Consider the following 27,528-nt stretch of genomic DNA (forward strand, 5'->3'; position numbering starts at 1 on the left):
GCTTTTGGGTCTGTTTGTGGTCCTGAGCAACATTCTCTCAAAGGTTGAAGATTCCTACCTCTGCTCCGGCCAATATAGTTACTCTTTGAATCAAGCAGCTCGAGAGTTTGTACCCCTAATCAGTATCTAATTTTGATCACTTCCATGCACAAGGAATTCCTAAAGCTTGTCAAAGCAAAGAAGCCTCAGAAACAGCACTTTGACTATCACAGGACACTAAAGATAATGAACCGCCGTGACGTTCAAAGTCATGCAATTATGCAACACGCTGTTAACGCCTCCTCACATTATACTTGTTTCCTACCATCACCCATAATGTTATAATGCATTCTTTACAGCCCATTAAGTCTGTTCAGCTACAGAAGAAGTAATATGGTGACGCTGTACTCACAGACATGTTGGCAGGTGCTCTGTTCATTGTTCACTGAATGGAAGTGGACTTTGGTTATGGACTTACTTTGGTCACTGTTTGAACAGGAAGATGTTTGTTTATATGCAGAGTTTAAAGTCTGTACATTCTGTACATTGACAACGACATTGATTTAAGCCTATTTAAACACTGTATGCCATTTATTAACAATTTGGTCAAACAAGTAATGCTGTAGGTATATCTGATTGGTATTGAAAAATATTCATGGTTTAATTTTATAGGAAATAACTAGATGTAATGGAAGTTAAATCACTTGGAAATCTCAAATATGGATCCACGTTGCTTCAGTATTAGTCATTTAGCATATGTAACCTTGAAACTAAACAAGCCTTCTCATAGGTTTTCTAAGCAATGTTGAAATGTATGCTGGCTCTCCTTCTGCTCTTTGAATAAGTGAATATCTGTTTCTACTGTAGATGCTTTTAGTCAGTATCACACTGCCTAAAGATACAATTTGTGTCGGCAGTTTCTTTGTTTGACAGTTTTTCGGTCCTTTATAGTAGCAGGGGCTGGTATTTTTCTGTCCTGAGCCGACCACAGCCTCCTGCAGTGTTTTAGAGCAGTGGTTCCTGGCATTTTTGGTTTATGAGACCTGAAATTGAAGCAAAATTGCGGCCTTAGTGTAGTCATGGGTCGTAGGCAGTGATTTTTCCATCTTGAATTTGTTTCATCTGAATTATTTTAGAGGCCTGCAGAGGTGAGTATGCCGTTTCTTATACTAGAAAGCATCAATTGAGAAATGCAAACATAACAAAACATTTGAAAAGCTATTACCAGTCATTTAGTAACCACTTAAAATGTTCCAACAAAGACATATGGACTTAAGGATGTGAAGACATGAATGCTTGGTTTAATTTTATTATCCAGTCCAATTGTAGCCATAGTAATCAATTCATATGCTTAAATGTTAAACTGCAAACTTACCCATAACACCCTACCATAATACCGTACTCATCTGTAGCATTTGATACTTTTCGTTCGGTGTTTACACAAGTCCAATCAGAATTTTAAAAAGTAGCGATTGAAAATATTGTTGTACACCTTCACCAAGAAGGCTTTTTCTTTGAAAACATCGACCGGAAGTTTACGTGTTTCCGTATCCGCTTTACGCGACGACAGTCTTGACAGCTGAGGGGTCTTTGGAGGTGTGAGTTACAGTGGAAATACATAAATGAAAAGCCATGGAAGACAAAGCACAGATACAGGAAGCTATTAAAAGCCAAGGTGAAGTCGTTCGGAAGTTGAAGTCAGAGAAGGCGAGCAAAGAGCAGGTCAGTATTAAGATTTAGCAGCGAACTTTAATGTTGATGTCAAGGCACGTTCTTAACATGTGGTGAACAGCATGTCCATTTGCCATTTAACAGAACAGGGTGTCCAGCTAGCCAGCCCCGGTACACGCACAAGAATTTCATTCATACTGCATAGCTAACTGGAAATCCCCTGACCAAACGCTATTTCACTTTGGTCATGTTTACCACAACTGACTCACGACTGTCTGATTGAATATGAGCCACTCTTTTATTTGGCATTCACTATATTCACCATCAGTTACGTGTTTGCAGTTAAAAACGCCCATTATGAAGTCTGTCGGATGTTATTTTATATTGAGAACTTCTTCCTTTGTTATTTTTTTTTGCCGAATGAACTGGAAGACACCAAGAATAAAAAAAAATCCACTCTTTATATTATACAGTGCATATGTGTTAATTGTTACGTGAGTCAACATTAAATCGCTTAAGATCATTGAGTTGTTTGGTGTAGATCTGGAAACAGCTAGCTCCACGCGCCGGGGCAACTAGCTGTTCGGCCTACTATCACATACAAATAATGCACATTTCAGGTAGAAGGCTGTGCTTGTAATTTTATTCATATCACTGTTTTCATTTTAACTGAACCGGATAAGCTGCCAGCCTTAAGTTGACTTAGCGAAGTGTTACATTAGTCAGCACTACCTCAAATGGGACGGCTAATCTGCTAACCGCCCTCCTTCGAGTTAGCTAGCTAGCGGTATACTTCGTTATATCAGCTTGAGCTAACATACTAGTATGGCTCAAAAACAGCTATAGTTTGTTTGTTTGATTGTTTTTGACGTTTTTAGACAACTTTGTCATGATGCATTTAAACATTAGCTATAAGGGTGTCCTTCCAAAATGTGTAATGACAGCTGATGCAATAACTTGCCTTGTGAACACAGGGTAGTGTAATCAGAAGAGAAATGAAAAATGTTATTTGTCCTATCTGAATGGTCCACAGATAGCAGCATCAGTTTGAGTCTTTTATTGTCTGTAAGCTCTGTCCTCCTTTATTTGTCTCTGTCTTGTTTAGTCTGAATTCCCTGCTCTTGTGTCACAGTTGTCTGATGCCTGGGAAAATCCAGCAATGCCTGTTGAATTTGTTTGTGCTTGACAATCAGGGTTTGTGCTTTGCATCCAGTAACTGCACGTTTTCTTTTATTACGGACTCTTTATGTCAACGTTAGACAATTCAACACACACTAGCCACATTGCAGATTGTTGTGTCATCTTATGCCCTGCCACCAGATGCATCACACAGACAGAGGTAGTCCAGGAAAAGTAGCCAGTTTTCCAATCCAGGGAGATTGATGCTTGTTTAAAGGCTGCAGGCAAAACTCAAGTTTGAGAATCTTGAATTATTGTTATTGAAAAATTATACACCAATTTAGTGATTTAAATGTAGGGAGCTGTTAAACTGTTAGATACACTAGAAAGATTAAATACACTGGATAAGATACATAGATTTGATACAAAGGTCAGAGCAGGACACGGTCTGTCTGTCTGTTTGTCTGTCTGTCTGTGTGTGGGCTCTGTTGGCCTCACTGCTTTGATTGACTTGGTACATTTCATGTTCTATCCTCCACGCTGTGATGATGATGATGATGCATCATGCGCTGCCCTCCCCTAGTGCTAGGGTTGCTCACCACTTTTCTCCTGTTCTTCCTGCCTGACCCTTGATGACCTCGGTCTGTCCCACCCTTTGTCATCACCGTCATCAACCTCACCGCCTGGGGAATCCAACTCTCTTGGACATCATTGCTCAATTCACTTCCTGGCTTACCTTCTACTGACCATTCTGATTGGCTGCTGTGGCTGGCTGTGGACAATGCCACTGGACATTGCTGTACCCATTATACACTCCTGAACTTTTGCTTTTCCAATTTCTGGACTTATTTTTTTATTTTTTTTTTTACCTTTATGCGTTTTGTATCCCCTGTGCTGTGGGATAAACATGCTGGGCATGATTTTTTTCCGTGCTTGCTCTGGTCTGCTGGGCTGTCGGACTGCAACACGTGCCCGGTCTCTGCATTCTTTCCCTGGGATCACTGTGGCTCAGGTAGGCCTCTGGTGCTGTGTGCATGTGTGTTTGGCAAAATTTCGTGTAATTAAATGTTTGTTTGCTGCTGTTGACCAAGGCAGTATGACACTGGCTTCTACAGAAAGGTTCCTATCATCTACTTATAGTAGCTATCTTCTGTCTGTCTTCTGTGTCTATGTGTTACAGATTGATGAAGAGGTAGCCAAACTGCTGGAGCTGAAGGCTCAGTTAGGAGGAGATGATGGCAAACATACGTTTGTCCTCAAAACAGCAAAGGTAAGACCACAATGCTGCTCTATTCAAACATACACATGCATTTATTGTACATATAGGTCACTGTAGGAATAGAGGAAAGGGAATCTGTATTACTAAGGCTAAAGTCAAAGCTGGTATTGAAATTGAAAGGTTGTCTAACATCACCTCTTCCTGCTATCTCAACCTGCCTGCCAATAAGTATACACAACAGGGTCACTGTTGCCTCATGGTGAAGGCGTGTACCACATGCCTCTATATACGTCTAAATACGCAACCTCACTGAACTTAACTTGGCTCAGTTGCTTGTGCAGAATTGAAACCATCCAACCCCTTGGAACAACTTGCAAGTCTCATAAACCTTGTCACCTTTTCATCAGTGAGGCGACTTCTCATGGCTGCTTTTATCCTGTTCAGGAGCAAGAGTCCATGGTCTGCAAGCATATTGGACACAGCAATTGTGTTGGCAATCTTTCACATCTTTTCCCAGTCAGGATAGCTGATGACCGGCTGTACTCACGCAGTGCTGTCATCATCGACTCTGCATCTCAAATGAAGGGTGGCGCTGTGCTGTGTCCGTCTCCTTTGCTGCGCCAAAATGATCAATCAGTAGCTTGATTGCTTTGTCAGCACCTTGCTGTATTTCGTTGGAAAACATGACAGAGCAGACCTAATGTAGTCTGAAAAATAGGTTTCAATTTGTGAAAAAAATGTTCAAAACCACAATGGGCCTATTTTGACTATGGAGCATATAAAGCTATTTCTTGCTGCTGTCACAGTAACATTTCTAGAATAATTATGAACTTTAATAACACAATTAGGAAACTTCAACTTGACAACTTTAATAAATTAAAAAAAAAAAGTAACCTAATTCACAAAGTAGTGCAATATTTTCACTGTCAGCGATGTGATGTCATGGGGTCGCATAGGAGATGTGATCATATGTAACAAAACAATAGGTTAGATGCTAATTTAACATGGCAGAATTAAATCCTGCAGAGCTCTTTTCAGTACTGTGTACAGCACCAGCTGGCTGTGCCAATCAGCTTCAGAATCAGAACCAGCTGTATGTGTCCACATACCAGGAATTTGATTCCGGTTTAAACGTGCACTCAATCAGTGTACTTGCATTGGAAAAAAAAGGACATGCAGCTCATCAAGGATGAAGTTAATTAGTACAAAAAAAACCCAATATATACAAAGCATGATGAGGCAGATATTAGATATTTTTATAGGTGAAGCAACATAAATCACTATGACGGGGATACAATTTTGTCCCCACCAGGGGTAAAATAGCTCAGCAGAGGTAGGGAAACCCCCACCATCCCCCTGGGGATAATAATAACAATAATAATAAAATAAGAATTAGATAATAATAATAAAAGGGAATTACTGGGGAATCATTTCTCAACAGCATCAGAGTGGTGTTGGATGTACTGCTTCCTCACAGTGTTGAATTTGCACGCAAATTTCTCTGCTGCCTTTTTCACTTTGATCTCTTTGAACTCGCCATCCACAGACTCAAGCTTGAAGTCCTGTTATTCTGGGCCTGGGCTGTCTAAGTTGGGTCAAAATGGCCACAGACGCTTGTAACATTGGTTGGATGCTGGCTAAAGTAATGTCTTCACCCTGGAAATGCAGATTTAGTTTGTTCATCACTGGCAAAACATCTGAAAATATACAGGTCAGGGCAATAAATCCGTAAGCTTGAATCTGACTGACAAGTCCATCATGTTGAGAATTACCTCCAGCAGCGTCTTTGTTCAGCTCCATTATGAGTGCAGGCCAGTTATCCTTTATGACAGAGCCAGCACCCGGCACGTTGAGCTCCAGACTCATCATGTCCTCGTCGCTTCAGGTGGCAGTGAGCCCACAAAGTCAATTTTACTTTCTTGCTGAGTTTTTGTAAAACAAATTGAAACAAACTCAATTCAATGGGCGCTTGGAGTTTGAAACTGTTTGTGCAGCTTTAGATGCATCTGCTGTGCCACATGGTTGGCAACAGAGTGCACTTGGATTGAAAATGGACTCTCCTTTTTCAAGACGGTGCCAAGTCCAGAGTGTGTACCTGTTATTACACTAGCTTCATCTGCTCTGTCAGACCTGTCACTCAGCTGATTTACCACACCTCTCTCATTGAGACTGTCCACCACTTCGTTGAAAAGGCACTGTGCTGTCCGTGTTCAGTCCCACAATGAGCTTTTGTCTGCTGTAATGTTCACTGTTTCATCAATTATCAGATATAGACAGTTATTTCTCTTGAGTTTGTCATTTATCCTGAATCACACTATTTTACAGGGCAATTTCAATGTCATTTATTGATTCGTGGTGTCTGTAGAAACTTGCGCTGCGTTCAAAATCAGGGGCTTTCAGAGATGTTGGTAAATCCAGTAACCCACTTAACCATGATGGCTGGAGAAGTTATTTCATAATTTGGTGAACGTCTTTCAGCTCTAAGAAAAGCACGTCATTTCTTGACTTGGTGGCATCATCACAGTGCTGTTTCATGGCACTTTGCTGCTGGGTTAAATGAACAGCTGATGTGCATTGACTGTGTTCTGGAAGTGAGGACTTCAAATCAATTGGCCCTCTGCTACATCACAATGGCCATAGGCCCTCAAACCTATGGCCATTGTGATGTAGCAGATTGTTGTTCTGCTGTAGTGGTTGTCTGGCTGAAGACATGCTTGGCAGAATAACCTGCCAGAACAAGTGCTAGCTTGATGACCCACAGCACTTGTAACACCCTTGCCTTGCAGGCAGTGCGGTCCCTCTAGAGTCACCCTTTAACCGAGAATGCAAGATTTTTGCCTATTGACATGCGATCAAAATGCAGCAGATCAAAAACAAGAATGCTTACTAATACTGGGTGAAAATGGAAGACCAATGTCATTAACGAGACACAAATCATGTGAATATCGAGTGACAAAGGGGCTCCAAGGCTGTGCTCACAATCCTACTGTGGTTAATGTCCCATTGTTGTGTGTCACTGTTGATCTTTTATGACCATAACTTGGGTTACCAGAATATTTCTGTACACATTTGACATGAAAAATGACAAAAACAGTAACAGACACGAAGCAACTAAATTAAATACATTGTTTGACATTCAGTTTATTCACTACTTCCCTGCTAATGGATACATCAATTCACTTCACAGTCAGACTGACACACAGCAAATGTCTTGCTCTATTAGGGAACGAGGGACTACAACCCCAAGCAGATGGCCATCAGAGAGAAAGTCTTTAACACCATCGTCGGCTGCTTCAAACGTCACGGAGCAGAAACCATCGACACACCTGTTTTTGAACTAAAGGTAGATTTTCACACACTTTTTTACACAAAACTCCTGTCCTTTAACTAAGTACATGTGTACATGTACTGAATAGGAAAGATAAACTTGAGATCATGTCAGATGCAAATATGAAGGTTTTTTTTTATCTCCATGTGGTGTGTAGGAAACATTGACAGGGAAGTACGGAGAAGATTCCAAGCTCATCTATGACCTCAAAGACCAAGGAGGGGAGCTGCTGTCCCTCAGATACGACCTCACTGTATCCTCACTGTGACACGCTGTTGTCTGCTCATCGGCAGTTAAAACCAGGTGCTAACTAGGGTTCAACAGACTTGGCTATGCTGTTGTGTGTGTTATGTTTTTTTTGCTAATTTTATTAGGTGTTATTGCTATGCTTAACTCAGCTTTTTTCACTCTTAGATAGTGAGAGTAAAAATACAGGAAATCTGAGCAGAGAGAGGGGTATTATATGTGACAGATGTCCCTGGTCAGAATCCTACAAATGACGTTGAGATTATTTGGTGCTTGTCTTAGCTGCAAAGTCACCAGGAGTCAACACCAAGACAGAATTGAACCTGATTTTGATTTATTCTTAGTCTTTTTTTGGTAGTGCAACGGGTCAAACGGCTAAATCGTCTTCTGAACAAAAGACATTTTGGTTGATGGAAGAAACTGTTTTAATTGGGAGATGCAGTGTGTGATTCCATAGATGCTAACAGGTTGTTAGATAAGACTCTTCATTAAACCAGTAATTAGTTTATGTGTCCCTTTTACTGTCTGTCGTGATATCATTTAATTTTTACTCATAGATGAAATATGGAGTTACATTTTATCACACCAAAGGCTTTTAGTTACATTTAGTCCTGTTTTGCCATGAAAAAAGCATTCAGCAGTCATAGTTTTAATGATGAAACTAACACTTCTACATTAACCCACTAATTTGGATTCTCTACATCAAAGCAGGTGTTTCGTCCTTAACTTGCCCTTTTACAGGTGCCCTTTGCCCGCTACCTGGCCATGAACAAGATAACCAACATCAAGCGCTACCACATCGCTAAGGTCTACCGGCGTGATAACCCAGCCATGACCCGTGGACGCTACCGAGAGTTTTATCAATGTGTGAGTCATCCTTAATGTATGTTTTCACCAAGCAGCAACCTCTCAGGCTGAAAAATGAAGCCAAAATGCATGTGCCAAAATCTGCAGTTCCTCTAGTAACCACTAGAGTCTGGATTCAAAAGCAAGTCAATCCCCAAACACCGTCATATTAAAATGCCCAGCAGAAATTAAATGTTTACAGTCTGGTACAAAAACTGTTTTGCTATCTTTAGCTAATTTCTCCCATTCATGACAACTCTATGTGTATATCTTTATATAACGCACTTGTTTAAATTATATTCAGGCTTAAAGTTATGCATAATTAAAGGATAACTTTCGTTTTTTACAACCTGGACCTTATTTCTAGCATTAATTACGACCATTTACTCACCCAGACAACTTTGGTGGCATTTGGGGTCGTTTTGAAGAAATAAGCCCCAGAGGAGCAGCGCGTATATCCGTATAATGCGAGTACTCGGGGCATCCATGCGCAGCCTCTATATAACGCATAATCTGCGGTGAAACTCATTCATATTCCAGTATTTTGTTATGATACGCTGGTGCTATTCCACTCTGAGCCGGCGGTCGGCTAGTTTAGCTGTAGTTTGGCACAGCTATAGTTTGTTATTGCGTATTCGTAGCTGACCGCCGCAGAGTCAGCCGTGTTGTGGCTGGCTGCTCACAGTGCCCGGCGTTCGGTAATGACATCATCCACGTCAGAGGTAGTTGTCTAGAGACGCCGAGTGTTGATAACATGCCACCACGGGCTCAAAGGGGAACAGCACCAGCATATCATAACAAAATATTGGAATATGAACGAGTTTCGCCGCAGATTATGCGTTATATAGAGGCTGCGCATGGATGCCCAGAGTACTCGCATTATACGGATATATGCGCCGCTCCTCTGGGACTAATTTCTTCAAAACGACTCCAGATGCCACCAAAGTTGTCTGGGTGAGTAAATGGTCTTATTTAATGCTACAAATAAGGTCCAGGTTGTAAAAAACGAAAGTTATCCTTTAAGGGCTTAGCCACTTTGAGTGTCAGCTAGCCGCTAGGTTTGAGAAACCAGGCTTTGTTTGGCCTGCCTCAGCTCCACCCACGCTCCACCTCTTGGCCCATTTTTAGCTTACCTGGAGTCAGGCACTGCCCAGATGGCGACGGCCTCTCATCAGAAACCTGTGGGTGATGTCATGGCGACTATGTTTATGTTTTATACAGTGTATGGTTTTCACACCTGCCAGGGAATTGTTGATTTGTTAGAGTTTCTGGAAATGGACCTGGTTTAATTCACTTAAAAGTCTCTTTGGCTCAGAAATTGTCTGCACTACTTAAACTAATTTGTGTGTGTGTGTGTGTGTGTGTTGCAGGATTTTGACATAGCAGGACAGTATGATGCCATGATTCCTGATGCTGAGTGTCTGAAGATTGTCCATGAAATCCTCAGTGAGCTGGACCTCGGAGACTTCCGTATCAAAGTTTGTCACATCCATTCAATTACATTTACCAGATGAGACTTCCATACTATGATCCATGGTTGTCAGCTCTGTAACCATGTCCTCCATTTCCAGGTCAACGACAGACGCATCCTTGACGGAATGTTTGCTGTGTGTGGGGTCCCAGATGACAAGTTCCGCACTATCTGTTCAACAGTGGATAAACTGGACAAGGTGTGGAGATGCACTGATGTGCTTAATTCTGCAAAACCTGTTACTAATAGTGATAAAGTGACGCTGGTAAATTGCTTTATTGGTAGACCTGGTTTAGGTGGATGGTAAATGGTGCTCTACGAAGTAAACTGTTGGTATTAAGGCCAGACTTTCAGACTAAACTGTTAAAGATAATCTTTATGGTTACTCTGATGTTGACTCCCCTGTTCTCCTTCACCTTGTCTCTACCATTCATCTGTACCTGCCTTTGACCCATCCCCTCATGCCATTTTCTGTTGTTCAAACCTAGATGCCCTGGGAGGACGTGAAGAAGGAAATGGTGAATGAGAAGGGCCTGTCAGAGGAGGCTGCGGACCAGATTGGGGAGTACGTCAGTATGCAGGGTGAGACTTCCTCCAAATTCACACAAGATGTGAGACATCAGTGGCGTGTTGTTTTTATTCCATTACATTTATCTGACAGCTATTCTTACTAGTTACTTTGCTGATTTAAGATTTTACATGCAAAACATATTTTCAGTTTATAAGTATGATGCAGTACTTCAGATGAAAATATGCAACATAAGCTCGTCCCTCAAAGCTATCCTTCTTTGAGGGATGTCTTTCCAAACCTCTGTTGTCCACATACATCTCCACCTGCCAGCTTTAACTGGTGTAGTCACTGTACACCGTCCTGTAACTCCACTGATTCAAAGGAGTTTGTGCACCCATGAACGGAAACACTTTGCAGTTGTTTACGAGCTGCAGTAGCACTAATATTATCTCTATATTGAAATGTATATAGAGCTTTAGCTTTATTAACAAGTCAAATGACTACTATGACTATGTAATGTGAAAGGAGTCACACCCAGTGATGAACGCACAAAGAATCATCATCTGACTCTGCAGCTCCACAGAGCTTTGTAGCCTCTTTTTGCTCATTATTTTGGTCGTTTGGCTTACAAATTCCAAAACCATCACCCTTGTTTCCAGCTGCTGTTTTCATCAGACAAGCTCTGCTAAACCCACTGCACACTACCTGCTTAGCAGCAAACAGCAGACAGACACAGTTAGAGACTAGCTGGTGAAAAAAGTGCAGCTTCAGCAGCTAAAGTGCCAGGTATTTTCTCAGTGGTTGGTGGAGACCAAAACAGAGCTAAAATCGAGTGAATATTGTACTTAAATTCATCAGGTGTACAAAAGCACGACTCCAGTATGCTAATGTTGCTTGTCATCTGCCGGATGTGCTCCTGATTTTGCTGCAGGTGGAATGGAAGTAGCAGAGCGCCTCCTTCAGGACCAGAAGATGTCTCAGAGTAAGCAGGCCTGTGCTGGCCTGACAGACATAAAGCTGCTCTTTAGTTACCTGCAGCTCTTCCAGGTCACAGACAAGGTGAGCTAACATGCTGTTATTCACACATCCCATAACATTTTTTCACAATAATAATTACCGTGCCCCTCCAGTCACAAATGTTTTCTTGTTCCTACAGTTGAATGTTTGAGCTTCACTGTGTACAATGATGTATGTGCAGAGTTTGGCACTAGAAGGCTGTTTTCAAATTCATTTGCTGAATCTGTACATTTTCTCTGTGCTCATTGAACATTTGATTTTAGGAGGTGGGCCTACAAGCATGTTTTGTGACATAAAAGGTTTGGAATATTCAGTGTATACAAGTGTGATGTGAAAACATGGAGCCTCCCATGCACATACACTGAAAATGGACATCCTGTTTCCAGCAGTTAAACTTGTGAAATGAAACGTATGTACATATTCTGGACTTTCTAATGAGGGAGAAGAAGTAGATGTTGTTTTCTGGATTTCAGTGTGGTGAATAATAATACTTTTTTTTGTGCCAACCATGCCAGACACATACGTTACACAATTTGTATGTATGCCTTAGTATATGTGTGGAGGGGATCTTTAAATGGTATTTTTTGTATCTTTTCTGTCTTTACTCCACTTTCCTTACTCATCACTGTCATCTCCAGGTGGTGTTTGACCTCAGTCTGGCCCGGGGTCTGGACTATTATACAGGAATCATTTACGAGGCGGTGCTGACTCAGGCAGGTGTGGCCCAGGTATCCAACGACGCCCAAAATGGGCCACCTACCGAGGAGAGTGTTAGTGTGGGCAGCGTGGCTGGCGGCGGGCGATACGACGGCCTGGTGGGAATGTTTGACCCCAAGGGCAGGAAGGTGCCGTGTGTCGGCGTCAGCATCGGCATTGAAAGGATCTTCTCCATCATGGAGCAGAAGGCTGAGGTAATGTGCCAGCTAAGGTTGGGTGTTATTAGTGGCACGAGGCAATGCAAGAGCCACTCGCCTTCTATAGCTCAAAGAGCTATAGAAGGCGAGTGGCTCGAGCATAGCTTTCGGCGCGTAACTAGTCCCACAGCTTTGAGAAAACCCTCGCAAACTATATATCAAAACGTGCGCCTGAATAGGAGACACATAATTTTTGGATCTTTTTGTAGACAAACCTTTCTTCTCTTGTCAAAGTTCAATTTTAAAGGGTTAGCCCCCACCAAATTTAAATAAAGAGGGATCTTGCACCAGCTGCCCTGCTCTGCTGCTCCATTTAAACCCATACAATCTCCTGTTTTCTGAGTCGCAGCCTGCCGGAGAGTGTCTTTTTAAATCGACCATTTAGTCATTTTTCTAAAGAATATCTGGACATAAAACACACGTACATCTGGCCCAGACTTGTCCGCATCTCACAGTGTAATCGGTTTTTTGATAGCAGCTACGGTTTTGTCACAATCACAAGTTGTTCGGAAGAAACCGACAGTGAAAAAGTAGCTGTTCAAGGGGAGAATTGTGAACAGTTGCAACTGTCATTTACACACACATACTGGTCAATAACCCACGCACACACATCTGCAGGACAACCAGCCTGAGAATGATTAAATCCATTAAGATCAAAGTTGTCCTCTTAACGAGCTCAGTCAAAACAAGGGCATTGTTTGAAAACAATCTCCGTCCAACAAGCAGCTAAACTCAGCTTCAGAAAGCGCTTTCCCAAAAAGGTTGAGACAGTAGTCACACACACGCACACACAAACAGGGCTAACTAACAGCTAAAAAGTGATTAAAAACAAGCACGTCAAAACTGAACAGGAACAGGTAAAAAGTGGGAGAGGTAGAGAGGTAATTATCCACAGGTGGGGCAGAACTTACACACACACACACACATACACATTCAGACACACATATACCAGACACATCTCCATTTAGGAACTGGTTGGGCTGCTTGTTCAAAATACTTGGGACAATTTGATAAATGTGTAGTTCAAGCAGACACACACACACAAACAGACGAAGACATACACATTCGCAGTCACACACAACGACAGATACATACACACACACAGTCACACACAAATACAGTTAAATACACACACACACACACACAAAATGCTCAGAATTTCTCCCCCTAGAGTGGATGACATCATCAGTTAGAGTGAAAGAGCCAGTGAGAAATCGTCTGAATTATTTTTCTAAAATTGCCGTAAAATCCAAATGGTGAATAGGAGACACATAATTTTTGGATCTTTTTGTCGACAAACCTTTCTTCTCTCGTCAAAGTTCAATTTTAAAGGATTAGCCCCCACCAAATTTAAATAAAGAGGAATCTTGCACCAGCTGCCCTGCTCTGCTGCTCCATGTAAGGTGTGCTCCAACACACCTGATTCAAATGCTCAGCTCGTTACTGGGCTCTGCTGAGGCCTGATAACGAGCCATTCATTTGAATTAGGTGTGCTGGAGCAGGGATACATCTAAAACATGCAGGGCAGTGGTACTCCAGGACCAGGCTTGAGAAACAGTGGTATAGATAACACCAGCAGCCCCCTCGTGCCACTGTCAATATTTCGGCGGTGCCGAAATTGTCTAGTTCGTGTATATACTGTGTGACAGTAGAAATGTGTCCACGGTAGAGATTTGGGTTATGCGGGCAGTGCAATGTAGCAGTCCAGCTGCCTCACAAGGTCATATGATTTAGGCAGCAGCACTGTTTACCACATTCTCACCTGACCATCTCTCAGGTCAGATGAGAATGTCTGAGAACAGTTGGTGGTGATAATGAACCTCTATTGCATTTTTGGTTCTCATTTGGAACCTTAAAGGATAACTTTCGTTTTTTACAACCTGGACCTTATTTGTAGCATTAAATACGCCCATTTACTCACCCAGACAACTTTGGTGGCATTTGGAGTCGTTTTGAAGAAATTAGCCCCAGGGGAGCAGCGCGTATATCCGTATAATGCGAGTACTCAGGGCACCCATGCGCAGCCTCTATATAACGCATAATTTGAAACTCATTCATATTCCAATATTTTGTTATGATATGCTGGTGCTATTCCCCTCTGAGTCCGTGGTGGCATGTTATCAACATCCCACGTCTCTAGACAACTACCTCTGACGTGGATGATGTCATTACCGAACGCTGGGCGCTGCTAACTCTGCGGCGGTCGGCTATGAATACGCAATAACGAACCATAGCTGTGCCAAACTACAGCTAAACTAGCCGACCGCCGGGTCAGAGGGGAATAGCACCAGCATATCACAACAAGATTTTGGAATATGAACGAGTTTCACCGCAGATTATGCGTTATATAGAGGCTGCGCATGGATACCCCGAGCACTCGCATTATACGGATATACGCGCCGCTCTTCTGGGGCTAATTTCTTCAAAACGACTCCAAATGCCACCAAAGTTGTCTGGGTGAGTAAATGGTCGTATTTAATGCTAGAAATAAGGTCCAGGTTGTAAAAAACGAAAGTTATCCTTTAAAGCTTCCGTTTTGAAAGAAAGTTAGTTTTACTGTTGAGTCTTTTGTTTTTAACTCAGGTGTTACTTTAAGCCATTACTTAATTAAATTAACATAATGCTGACTATACAGTGATATGTAACCATGTAACCATGATGCACACTTACATATACTGTGATAGATGATTTTGGCCACATCACCCACTCCTAGCATCAGCCATTATCTGTAAAATCAAAATCACTAAATTTCATCCGCATTTTTTTTTTTGCCAATTCATATATTTTTTAAAGACATGACCTATGTGAATTGTTTGACGTGACGGTGGATGTGTTCCACTGTATTGATGTAGAGATAATAAATGTGTCTAGATGTCTAGGCTGTGACAGTGTTGTGTTGTGTTGTTCAGGCCTCAGCAGAGAAGATTCGTACCACAGATGTTCAGGTCCTGGTGGCGTCTGCTCAGAAGAATCTGCTGGAGGAGAGACTCAGACTTGTCACTGAGCTCTGGAATGCTGGCATTAAGGTGCCTGTGTGCCTGTGTGCCTGTGTGCCTGTGTGCGTGTGTGCGCGCGTGCGTGCGTGTGTGTGTGTGTTTGTTTCATAAGTACTGTACTGACCTTGTGGCCTGGCCGATTTTTTTTTGTTTCATTTCCAGTTTCGGCTTTAACTTCTAATCACTATCGTCAGCTATGTTAAAGTTAAGTCAGAGGTTTTGGCCCCTTGTTAATTTCTCCAACAGACACATTGTGTTTCTCCAGTGAAATGCTTTTAATCTGAAGGTGCAGCCGTAGGAAAATTTTGGTTGCAGTAGCACTAACCTAGTAATAAGATTTAAGATTAAGATTTTTTTCCCCCGGGAACGTCGCCACCGACATCCAGAGCATAATCCCGCAAATACAAGAGCTTTCATCAGTGGACCACGGGCTAAATCACCATTTGACATAGATAATGACTTAACAGACATTTATTTCAGTGAAACTCTATGAGATTGTGACTTTAAGGGAGTAGGGAGGCTGACATTACATTCAGTTTAGTTATTGTGTATGTATAATAGTTATTCATATACTTTGTCTAACTGGTATAATCACTAATGTGTGTGTGTGTGTGCGTGTGCGTGTGCGTGAATATCCAGGCAGAGGTGATGTACAAGAAGAACCCCAAACTGCTGAGTCAGCTGCAGCACTGTGAGGAATCTGGTATCCCCCTGGTGGCCATTCTGGGAGAACAGGAACTGAAAGATGGAGTGGTCAAACTGCGCGTTGTGAGCACCAGAGAGGAGGTACTGCTGGTGAAGAATACACACACTGTATATCCGCTGTTTCATACATAGACACAGATACAAAACACAGTGTGAATTAAAGGTGTTATTATGATTGGCAGCTTTTCTACAACAACAACCTTTATTTACACACAGTAACAACACAGTAACAGTATCCCTCTGCTACAAGTGTGCAGAGTTTACATCATAAAAACAATTAGAGAAAGAGAAAAAAGCAGCAATGATCAAGGTCCAGGCAGACTGCAAGCATTTGGAGTTTGTAGAGATACAGATGTAAACTGATTGCACATGTGAAAATTACAGTGATGAACGTCTGAATTGATCATTGGTTGCATTGAGGCAAACTTTTGCTGCAATTCAGTGGATGTGCTGAAAAAATTTCAGCTCTGAATGATTTTGAGATTTGATCAAATAAGCCATGACCAATTATTGATTTCCACATTCCTTTGTAGTCACTTTTACAGTAGAAGACCACTGGAGCAAAGTTGCAGATGAATTGAGAGATTAAAGAAGATTTTTGACTCTATTCTTGAGAAAATTGTGAAAATGTAAACTTGATTGTTACAGTGCCACCTTGTGTCATGTTATGTGCCTGAGTCATTTTGGTTACTTTTGGTTTTGCCCATTTTGGTTTACAGTTTTTGCTGTACAGAAACTTTTTACAGAAAAAACTTAAAGAATAATTACAGGAACAAACAGGGGTCCAGCAGTGAACTTCGCTGCTTGGTGCCACCATTCGATGGACTAAATGTCAGCCTGTGGAGTTTTACCTATCTTCTGAATGGATAGTTAATAGTCCAGTAAAATGCTCTAAACCAGCTAGCCTTGGTAAAGATCTCAAAAACTCTATAAAAAGGGATGTGAATAATATCAGTTACACACTCTTGCTACCTAAATAAACTGGTGTTCGACTGACACTAATCTGTTTGAGCTTACAGTGGTTCAAACTAACCCACTGTCTCTTTATCTCCTTTCCTCTCAGGTTGATATTTCCAGAGCAGATGTTGTAGGTGAGATCAGGAGGAGGACCTCTGAGGCCTAGCCATTCCTAATGTTCAGCCACAACCCCAACCACATCAACTGATGCTTCAAACACTCTGCAAACGCATACAGAATTTCTTGTCTAGCCCTATACTGTTGTGGATGGACGTCATGCAGCCCTGAAAACACACATCCATCCTCATTTTCATAGCAGCCACATAGACTGGTATTATGTTGCACACTGTAACAGAGCAGGTAGCCAAAAGCTTTGAAGCTAAGTGGAAGTGTGTTTGACATTATGTGCTTTTTAAAAGAGAACACTGTCATTCGAGAACACCATCCAGGAAATATGCTGCAGTTTACATGAAATGAAACCTGTTTTGGATTATGTCTGAAAGTCATATTCTGGCTTTCAACATCAACATTGTATAATAGTGTGCTCAGAGGAACAGATGGTCTATTTTCTGAGCAGTGTTCATTCAGAAATGCTCTATCTGTTCAGGTCCAAGGATGAGAAACTGTTAGAGAGATTTACTTTCTGTCTGAACCCATCTGATGATTTGCCTCTGTTTAACTTCAACTCTAAACAAAACAAAGACTAATTTCTACCTGTATCAAACATGCCTGTACTGTCAAGTGTCTGAAATAAACACATTCATCATTTTGCTCAATACAAAAAAAACAAACAAAAAAAACAAACAGCTGCTGTGTTGACTGGGATATTGGGCCTGGGACATGCACAGTTGTGTGCATGCTTATTTTTGTGTAAAGACACTACAGTGAAAAGGTTGGCCAAATTACAAGACCTTCATTGCTATCACACCATACAGATGGCTGCAGTTTTATTTATTGGTGTGGTTTTACTTTTGTTGTCCCACATATGGATATTATAAAAACTAGGCAGATAACTCTGAGTATTTAAGTGTGTGCCAAAGAAATACAATGGCCTTTTATGAAATGTGTGACAGTTTCCCTTTAATTTCCTTTAATTTTGTTAGGGAGGATATCACAAAACTCCTAGTCAGCAAGGCCAATATAACAAGTCCGAGGGCTGAGGATTGGCGAGCTGCAGTCCGGTTGTCTCACAGGTTCTCACCTCTGTTCTATGAGCCTGGTGTATTATGGGTAATTTACCCAGAAATTTAAATCATGACAGCAAACTTTTTTTTTTTGGTATTTTTTATATATATATATATATATATATATATTAGTCAACACAACCAATATAAACAGGCATGATTCTCACTATAATGTACTTATAACAAGAGTTAAACTAGAAGTTTTTAGATTCTTTACTAAAGAAAATCTTTAGCAAATACTCAAATACAAGTTATTTGCATTCAAAATCCTACTTATGTAAAAGTAGAGAAGTGTTGTCAGCAAAATGTTCTTACAGTATCAACAATTAAGTTATGCAATACAAATAAATCTGTTTTGGGATTTCTCTCATTGGATAATTTCATCAGTTACTAAAATGAAACCAAGGCTCCAGTGAAACACTGCTTTAGTGTATGGACTCACAAGCCAAATGGCTGACAGTCACTGTATAACAATACCTATTAGAAATATTTTTTAATGTACAATGTTCATCTTTAAAGTAACTAAGCACTGGATACATCCCATTTCTCAAAATTGCATCCTCGTTTCCCTCACTTGCGTCTTTTCCTTGCGTCTTAGTCCCTCCCACCAGGGATGCATGAGAGGACGCAAGGAAAGCACGCAAGGAGAGAAGAAACGAGGAAATATGCTTTATGAGAATTGAGACGTCCTTTCCTCTGAAGCGTCACGTGAAGCGACGTCTGTTTCTGATGACGCGACACAGCTGGAGCTGCTGCAGTTACCGTTATATTCACACCCCCACCCCCCCCGCCCTCGATATATTTACATTTTATACTTATATTTACATTGTTAAAAAGTCTCCAGCACTAGCAAATAAATATGAAACACTTTTATTAACGCACATGAGAATTAATGAGTTCATTCTTGGCTGGACGCCTCTTCAGGTGAACAGGTGGTCATTTTCTGAGCTGAACTTTATCAGCCTCGCTGTGTCTTCTGTCCTGTTTAATGAGACACATTTCAGAGCTGTCAGTGAAGGCAAACCGACAATGCCATGAAACTCATTATTTCACTCAGATAACACGCGGAACGAGTGACGAGAGGCCGATGTGTTAGTGTTAGAACAGGTTGTACATTAAAGACTGCTGAGTGGAGACAAAACTGGAGACAGATGTTTAATGTCTGACGCTGAACGCAGAAATCAGCTGCTGCGGGACTTATCCATCCACTTATCCATCAGTTGAAATAATAAACCAAACTCTGTCTCCAGCTACGTCTCTCTCAGGTCTGGGATACCCCGTCACTTCTCCACATTTTACATGTTTTGTCTGAATAACTGTAAAGAAATAAGTTATCCTGCCTGCCGTCCTGCGCCTAGTGAGAGGCGGTTGCTAGGCAACGTACGTGTTTACTTTCAGAGCCGCTGCGCAGTGGGAGCGGTGACAGACGAGAGTAGGCTCATTTTAAATCAATAAAATGTTTTAATCACTATTTTGTGTCACTTTATATTGAATGCTTTAGTAGTGAGCAGAGTTCAAAGCGGGATAATGTACAGTGAGCAGGTTCCTATCGTCCCTGCTCACTATACATTATCTCTTACTTGATTGAAATATGACGGATCCTCATGTTCTTGTATTATTGCTCTTTGGAGAACGTAACGTTCAGTAGGATGAATTACAGCCATTCACTGCAGGATACTTACACTAGCGCACTTTCTCCGCCACCTCGTTCAAACGTGACAGCTGTGGGGGCGGGGTCTTCATACCGTTCAGTTGACAGACTTCCGGGTAGGATGCACTCATGTATCCTCGCTCATAGCTCCTCCGAGAGCCCTCCTCGCGCTTTGGAACGGCTGGCGGACCAGAAGTACTTCCGGTTCGAGCGAGGATCGAGGAAACGACAATTTTGAAAAATGAGATGCACCCATTATGTCATAAGTGTACTGGAGTAAAACGTGCAATATTCACTTCCACAATGTAGTGAGTAGAAGTATGATAATCGACTGGAAACACTAGAAACATTGTCAACAACAAGTAGTCAAATCAGTCATCTTTATAAAGACTTTCAATTTATCCTTGATTCCAGACATCTATATAAAGTAACAACACCATCACATCTTTTCAAATCTAATTTAATTAAAATGAGGAACCAATCCAACAGTAACACAATAAAAACATGCATAAAACAAACCACAGAAGTTCAAACAAGACAAACATGTCGACTACTAATAAAAGCATGCATAAATCAACAACTACATATAAGATCAAACATCTTTTTTTCTTAGATAGAACATCAACAAAACAGAGCCTGAAACAGTGCTGTAGAAATAGGTGAACTCTATGCTATTTAATAAGCTTGTTAGTGGACGAGCTGGTTATTGTAGACCCTCTGCAGGACCTGCTGGGCCGCAGCATGCTGAGCTTCCTCCAGCGTGGTGGTGGCAGTGGGTCCTGGCAATATCATAACCACCCCTTCGAAAGCCATGGTTATCCCGGGGATACACACCTTGTAGGTAAAGTAGAGGAATCCATCATACCCAGTATGGCTGCAGTACATCTCATAGAGTGGCCGGCCAAACCCAGTCGCCTCACACAGCTTACGCAGCAGCATCACGGGGGATGCTGATGATGCAGCAGACACTAGATGCCCCTGGGAGGAAGAGGAGGTGGTGGAGGAGCTGGGAGGAGGAGGAGGAGGTTGCTGGGGGACAGTGGGTCCTCCCACTGCTCTGCAGAAACCCGGGGGGATGGATGGAGGGCGGAGCAGGCGAGGAGGCAGGACAGAGGGCTGTGGAGAGTTGACGATGCGGTGCGGGGGCTTTTGGGCTGATTTCTGTGCAGGCAGTGGCTCGTCCAGGCTCGGCTTCACTGTTGTCTGCCACTTGACTGAGACAGTCAGTGCAAACTGCTTCTTGAATGCTGGTGACAAAAGAGCAACGTACAGTAGTAAGGACCAAAGATATTTCACACAGCTGCTGAAAATGGCTAGATAATTCTTTAAATCTGTTTTTTGAGAATACATATGAATTCTCTCATTTACTCATTAACCAGTCTGTTTACAACATTAGTGTTTCTGTACGTCACTGCTACTCCTAGGTTTGAACTTAACACGTCTCTGTTTGGTCACATGAAAAGACGGATCAGTCCTGATGACAACCCCGATTCCAGAACAGCTGGGGCTCGCAGGTGAGCCCACGGGGCCTGGCCGGGCATTGTCTGAAGGAACGACGTAGTTGAACGTCGGATTCAGGAGGAACAATGCGGTTTTTGTCCTGGTCATGGAACACTGGACCAGCTCTACACCCTCCACAGGGTGCTCGAGGGTTCGTGGGAGTTTGCCCAACCAGTCCACATGTGTTTTGTGGACTTGGAGAAGGCATTTGACCGTGTCCCTCGTGGCATTCTGTGGGAGGTGCTTCGGGAGTATGGAGTCCGGGGCCCTTTGCTACGGGCCGGCCAGTCTCTGTATGACCGGAGCAGGAGCTTGGTTTGCATTGCTGCCAGTAAGTCAGACTTGTTCCCAGTGCATGTTGGACTCCGGCAGGGCTGCCCTTTGTCACCGGTTCTGTTCATTATTTTTATGGACAGAATTTCTAGGCACAGCCAAGGGCCAGAGGGAGTCTGGTTTGGGGACCACAGGATCTCATCTCTGCTTTTTGCGGATGATGTTGTCCTGTTGGCTTTTTCGAACCAGGACCTCCAGCATGTGTTTTGGCGGTTTGCAGCCGAGTGCGAAGCGGCTGGGATGAGAATCAGCACCTCCAAGTCCGAGGCCATGGTTCTCAACCGGAAAAGGGTGGCTTGTCCCCTCTGGGTTGGAGGAGAGCTCCTGCCTCAAGTGGAGGAGTTCAAGTATCTTGGGGTCTTGTTCACGAGTGAGGGAAGGATGGAGCATGAGATTGACAGGCGGATCGGTACAGTCGTTGTACTGTGATTCCTGTGCCTGACTCCCTGTCTGGCTTGATCTGCTCTGTGCAGATTGATGTGTCGTCCATCAAAAATGGACGTGGCATGTATTCCCCGTGGAGCAGAGGGTAGATACACTTCTGGAACGCTTCTGCGCCTGGTGGAAATGCACTCTTTGACTAGAATGCAGCAATCAGTTCGGTCCTACGTGTCAGGGACAGAACATGGCCAATGACCAGTGGAATTTGAAAATTCCCCGTGCTCATCACCAGCTACACTTAGAGACATCCTCACTGGGTGTAAAGTGAGCCTTTCCAATGGATGGCACGCCTGTAGAGACAATGGAGTGCCCATGTACCTGGCAGCAACTCAAAAGCAGAACAACCAATGATGCATTGCCCCCAGAAAAACCTGCCCAGCTTCCTTTGTTTGGGAAGGTAGCAAAGACGAAGGAAGATTCCCCTAAGGACCATGTTTGGACAACTGGAGATAGCCTGGGACTGGCAGGTGCTGATGAATGTGGGCTAAAAGCTTATGGTTCCACCATCCATGTCACGGCAGAGGAGTGCAAATTAAAATCGAAAGTCACAGAACAATCTAAGGACCATTTGCACATATTTTCAATTTGAGACCATAAATGGAAAACTGCAAACTGCCTTACAGTAAATGTTACAACAGCAAATCTGAGGCCACCCCTTAGCAGCAGGGGCACCATGAATGAAGGGAACCAAGTCCATTAAGGTCTTACCATTAAGGTAAGACTCCAGTGTAGTTCATGGACTGTGTTCAACTTCATTTATACAAATTACATGTCAATTCTCATTCCTTCAAACTTTATTTTCTTGAAATACTGACAGTCCTGCAATACACTCGACTAGCCAGAAAAATGACATCCTGTGTCTTTTCCTAAATACTTTTCCTTGACCTTGATGGAAAATGTCATGAGGTAAAGAAAAGATGTGAAGGGAAATTCATATGGACAACCACAGTGCCAAGAGAATCTGGCTGCACTTTCATTAGCTTATACAACCAAGCAGTGGCAAATGTTATTGCCATGGGTCTGCTGTGGTCGCTTTAAATGTTGCTGCAGCAAGGAATTGTGTGATGGCATTTTGTCCTTTGGTTTTGTGAATGCTGGTCCAGTGTACGAAAGAGGAAACACTTACTTTAGCAGTTAGATTTAGCTAGAGTAAAAAAAATTAAAATGAATCCTGCACTATGTCGACAGCATAATGGGACCATATTTACAGCCATACACGGGGCTCATGTGTCAGTGCATCTCCATCAACAGGAGCTCACGCACCTTCCACTAGCACCTTCTTGGCCATAGAGGCAGCATGGTGGGATGAAAAGGCGACTGTAGCAGACACCCCCTCTATACCAGGCCCAGCCTTCAGGGACACTCTATCCACCCCTTCTGTCAGTGCACGCAGCACCTGCATGCAAACGTGAGTTTGAAAGACAACAATGTTTATGTAATATTCATTTGCACAGTAGGGACAGTAATCTAAAATCTTCTCATTATATTTCTGTTTAAAGTAGACTGTAACAAACAGCACTTCCTGTATAATACAGACCTTTGTAGGTTAAACGTTACTGGATCACCACAAAAAGCCAGTGAAGGTGTCCCAACTAGTCCAGACACATGTGTAAGAAAAGCAGAGCTGGGAGGGCAGAGTGGTGTAGATCTATTAGATGTACTCAGCAGTGCTGGTAAATCTTCAGCTGTAATCGTCCTTCATGTATTTACCAGCACAGCCCTCAATGTTATGTTGTGACACATAGCTACAGACAGTGGTGTTGTCAGTTACACTCCAAACTGCATACTAGTAAAGGCACTCCCTATTGAATTTAGCTCATGATTGTTAGTTTAGGTTTAGTTGAGTCAGGCATGTCAAACTGATTCCATAAAGGGCCGCGTGGCTGCAGGTTGTCATTCCAATCAAGGAGGAGCACACCAGGCCAACCAATCAACATCAAGGTTATCAGCTGAAGATTGAGAGATCAGCTGATTAATTGATTCCAGCCTGGTTACAAACTTTAGAATGCTTATTAGCTTATTAGCCTGCTAGCCAAACTAGCTCCCACAGCTTTGCTTACAACCCTACCTTAATTCCAGTCCCACTTACTTTTTCCCTGGTTAAGCTGTCCAACCCCAACAAGTGCAACAGCCTAGCAGGAGAGTGAGGTACATGCCAACCACAGTCAAATCTAATCAACAACATGCAACCTGTTGCCAAGATATAGATGTTGCATTTTAAAGATTGTAGATGGTCTCTATTGATATTTTATGTTGGGTGTGATGGGAATTCATTTGAATTGTCTTCCACTTTAGCTAAAAATAATGCCAAAATACCAAAAACATGTTTTAATCACAAAGAAAAGCCACAGCTGCTGTACCTGCACTAGGTCCTCTTGCCTGGTGGTGATGGGCAGGCCTCCCATACAGAGGTGTCTCTTCTCTGTGCTGCGGCGGACACTGAGGCGGAAGCCCGGCTCCAGCATGTGACCGTGCAGCAGGCGGATGGCACTGGTGGCCACAGCTGGCAAGCCGTATTTGGCATAAGCAAAACCGCGGTTCTGCCCGCTGAAGTTCATCATGAGCCGGAACTCCCACAGGGGCCCCACGGTGCTGAACAGGGGGATCAACAGATCCTCGTAGGCATCCCGCGGGATCTGGCTGATGAAGACCTCGCAGCGGGCTCCTGGGGTGGGGCCCTCCCACACTGACAGCAGAATGGAGAAAAGATGGGAGTGGGTGATGCTGCCTGATTATTTGGTATATTCAGCACATGGTGTCATCAGGCTACTTTGTCTGCTACGATCTTCATTAAAGGACAAGGCTGGAGTTATCTGATCTTTTTATACTTGGCAACAATCCATCTGAAGAGACAAAAGCCAACAAATAATTTATCTTACTAACAAGTACTGTCTGCTAGCCACAGCCTGATGCAGCCTCTGCCTATGTGCCATGGACAACAGTATCAACAAATGTTTTACAGTTGCTTTGGCTCAATTTCCACAACTGAGTTTGCAAACTGTCCACTGAAATGCAAAGGGGGTTTTTAATTTGAAACAGACAGAAGTGTTGGGTTTGTATTAACAGTGTAATGCAGCAATAAAACTTTAATGGCAAATTGGAGCAGATCAGCAAACAAGGAGGCTTTGTACTAACACTTGAGCACATATTATAGTTATTAGACAGAAGGAAACACAAATGAAGGCCTGTATACAATACAAGCTTGCTTCAGATACAGGCCTTGTATTCTCTGCAGTTGAGTCCCACAATAAAAACTAGAATAACTCTGAAAATGTAAAAAACGTAAAAAAGTAACCGAAGATGGATGTTGGGTGTATTTCCAAAGGAGTACCAGAACCAGGGATCAAACTGTGACCGCTGGCTAGTGTCATTAGGTCACATTTGTTTGGTTGACTTGCTCAGCTGAGTGAGGAAGCATTTACTATGGGGCCTTGTCATGGGGTTATAAAACGTAAAAAAAGTGCTAAAATCCCTTTATCATCACATACTGTTTGTCTTTACATTTATTCTGCACTCAATACAAATAAAGTCAAACTGAGTCATTTTCTGCCCAACATAAAACCGAGATGATACTGCAAATGTTTTTGGGCACTTCTGTTACTGCTCTCAGAATTTTGTGGCTTTTCTCTGATTCACATCACTGTAAATTTCTCCTCGGATGTTTAGTGTTGCTTTAACAAAAGTCGTCTAAAACCGAGAACTTGTCATGGTCATTTTCCACCATTTTCAGTTATTATCTTTCATTGATAGACTAAATTAAGAAATATTAAAAATAATAAGGCTAATGGACAATGAAATTCATCTCTTGTTACAATCCTAATTTCCCCAGATGTGTATCGGAGCAGGTTGTAGCGTCATGTGTGAAGGCAGTGTGTTTGAGCCGAGCAGCCTCCCTCACCCTCAGGGGGTCCTCCATACTTCCTCTGGCCGTTAACTTGAGTTAACTTTGTATCGGTCGTTCTCAGCCAGGTTTCCAGCTCCTGCACCCGCTCAATATTCAGCACCTGAGGGGAAAACAAAGTTAGAGAGCCCCCGCAGCAACAGGCCAGTTCCACCTAATCGGAAAGTTCAGCCCTTATTGACAGGATCAATGCCTGTCCCCGTGCTGAAGCCCATTTATTCCAATCAAGTACACATCAGTCAATTATAGCTAACAAAGTTTGGTTGGATATATTATCAGTACTATTGGCATTTGAAATCAGACATCACCCTTGTCTGTGGTCATTATGTCGTTATTCCCACCAAGTAAGCGCTGGGTTCTACTTGTTTCACTACAGTGAACACCTTCCTGCTTTTATTACTGTTCAAAAATAGTCTTGTAGTCCACTGAACCCAGGACTGCAATTCCATTTATATTGAGCCACACAAGTTCAACTGGTTAACACAAGTGTTCTGCATTAAGGCTAATCAAGTGTTCCTTCACCCATCCTGCAGCACTCACTGGCTGACTGTTCTTTCCTTGTAGACCATCTCTGAGCTCATTACTTTTTTTTGCAGACTTGTTTTTAAGGCTGTCAAACTTGTTGCCATCAGTGTGAGATAATGTACAACTCAATTTAAGTGTACAGCTCGCAGCAAGGTGACTGATACAAAAGGACGTTTCACAAACCTGCACACAGCGCCGGAGTAGACGGAGAACAGTCAGCTCGACGTTTCAAAAATCATAAATCTAAAACACATGATTTACCTTGGAAAGGATCAGCAGTAACCTGAGGTTAATGTGTGTGTCACTTCTAGCAGGCATAAAATATTGGCGGGTTCACCTACGATGAAATGAGTGCTCATCCAGACAGTGATTACTGCAGGGAAGAACAACTAAAAACAGGAAAACGCGATTAACGCAAACAAAACATGAGTAACAAAGTTACCTCGTGAAGCACAAAACAGCGCGAGGACGCTTTACAATGTAGCCAACTGCACGTGTTTACAAACAGCTCGCGAGGAACGTTACAAACTAACTAGCTGGTCAATTCAAAAGTGAAGCGCGTGGCGCCGCCGCTGCTACTCAGGTGAGCCAGGCCAAATTGACTTAAGAAATAAGACATTTCAAAGAGGCACACAGTCCAGCGTCCAAAAGTTACCTGGCTCTGCTCGCTTTCCATCATCTCCGCCGTCGTTATGTCCGCGCGACCGCAACGCCACTCTGCCGCTTGGGGACTCACCTGCAGCGCACGAGCCTATTGGCCAGCAAATAAGGGGAGAGCCGGCACGAGAGCACTTTTGAGAAAAAAAACAAAACAAAACAAAAACGTTATTTTAAGTAACGACATTACAGACGGAAAGTGATTTCATTGTGATCATCAACTCACGTGTGTGTTCTCACTAACAGGTGTACCACTGAGGAAGACCGCTGCGTGGTTTGACTTTGACCGGAAGTTGTGCATTGTTGCTGTCCACCCCTCAGTCAGGACCAAAGTCACACACAGGTGTGTCCAAAGGA

At 42.6% G+C, this 27,528-nt stretch overlaps 2 protein-coding genes across 3 annotated transcripts; one reads left to right on the forward strand and one right to left on the reverse strand.

Moving 5' to 3' along the window:
* Positions 1 to 1,546: 1,546 nt before the first annotated feature.
* hars (histidyl-tRNA synthetase) lies at positions 1,547 to 18,105 on the forward strand. 2 transcript variants are annotated; one of them, XM_041943902.1, is made up of 13 exons: positions 1,547 to 1,701; positions 3,950 to 4,039; positions 7,212 to 7,331; positions 7,474 to 7,569; positions 8,304 to 8,429; positions 9,779 to 9,886; positions 9,980 to 10,078; positions 10,368 to 10,461; positions 11,322 to 11,449; positions 12,046 to 12,318; positions 15,231 to 15,347; positions 15,957 to 16,103; positions 17,086 to 18,105. In XM_041943902.1, exons 1-13 carry the CDS (start codon positions 1,612 to 1,614, stop codon positions 17,143 to 17,145), a joined length of 1,548 nt encoding a protein of 515 aa, XP_041799836.1. In that variant the 5' UTR covers positions 1,547 to 1,611; the 3' UTR covers positions 17,146 to 18,105. The 2 variants fall into 2 exon arrangements, with proteins under 2 accessions (XP_041799836.1, XP_041799835.1); XM_041943901.1 differs by lacking the exon at positions 1,547 to 1,701 and adding an exon at positions 3,653 to 3,781 and having other exon boundaries at positions 17,086 to 18,104.
* A 2,396-nt stretch (positions 18,106 to 20,501) lies between these two features.
* Positions 20,502 to 27,193, reverse strand: dnd1 (DND microRNA-mediated repression inhibitor 1). The gene is made up of 5 exons (XM_041944331.1): positions 27,170 to 27,193; positions 25,987 to 26,092; positions 24,449 to 24,774; positions 23,352 to 23,484; positions 20,502 to 21,061 (listed from the first exon to the last, which is right to left on the reverse strand). Exons 1-5 carry the CDS (start codon positions 27,191 to 27,193, stop codon positions 20,502 to 20,504), a joined length of 1,149 nt encoding a protein of 382 aa, XP_041800265.1.
* Between the last annotated feature and the right edge of the window lie 335 nt (positions 27,194 to 27,528).

This window comes from Chelmon rostratus, chromosome 9 (assembly GCF_017976325.1).
Source record: "Chelmon rostratus isolate fCheRos1 chromosome 9, fCheRos1.pri, whole genome shotgun sequence".
Taxonomy (NCBI): domain Eukaryota; kingdom Metazoa; phylum Chordata; class Actinopteri; order Chaetodontiformes; family Chaetodontidae; genus Chelmon; species Chelmon rostratus.

Excerpts from the sequence above, each read along its gene's own strand:
- hars (XM_041943901.1), top strand. The coding sequence starts at position 3,677 with ATGCTGGGCATGATTTTTTTCCGTGCTTGCTCTGGTCTGCTGGGCTGT. Across the intron at positions 7,332-7,473 it reads CACCTGTTTTTGAACTAAAG|GAAACATTGACAGGGAAGTA; the intron begins GTAGATTTTCAC and ends TGTGGTGTGTAG. Across the intron at positions 7,570-8,303 it reads CCCTCAGATACGACCTCACT|GTGCCCTTTGCCCGCTACCT; the intron begins GTATCCTCACTG and ends GCCCTTTTACAG.
- dnd1 (XM_041944331.1), bottom strand. The coding sequence starts at position 27,193 with ATGATGGAAAGCGAGCAGAGCCAG. Across the intron at positions 26,093-27,169 it reads TGGAAAGCGAGCAGAGCCAG|GTGCTGAATATTGAGCGGGT; the intron begins GTAACTTTTGGA and ends TTTTCCCCTCAG. Across the intron at positions 24,775-25,986 it reads GTATGGAGGACCCCCTGAGG|TGTGGGAGGGCCCCACCCCA; the intron begins GTGAGGGAGGCT and ends TTCTGCTGTCAG.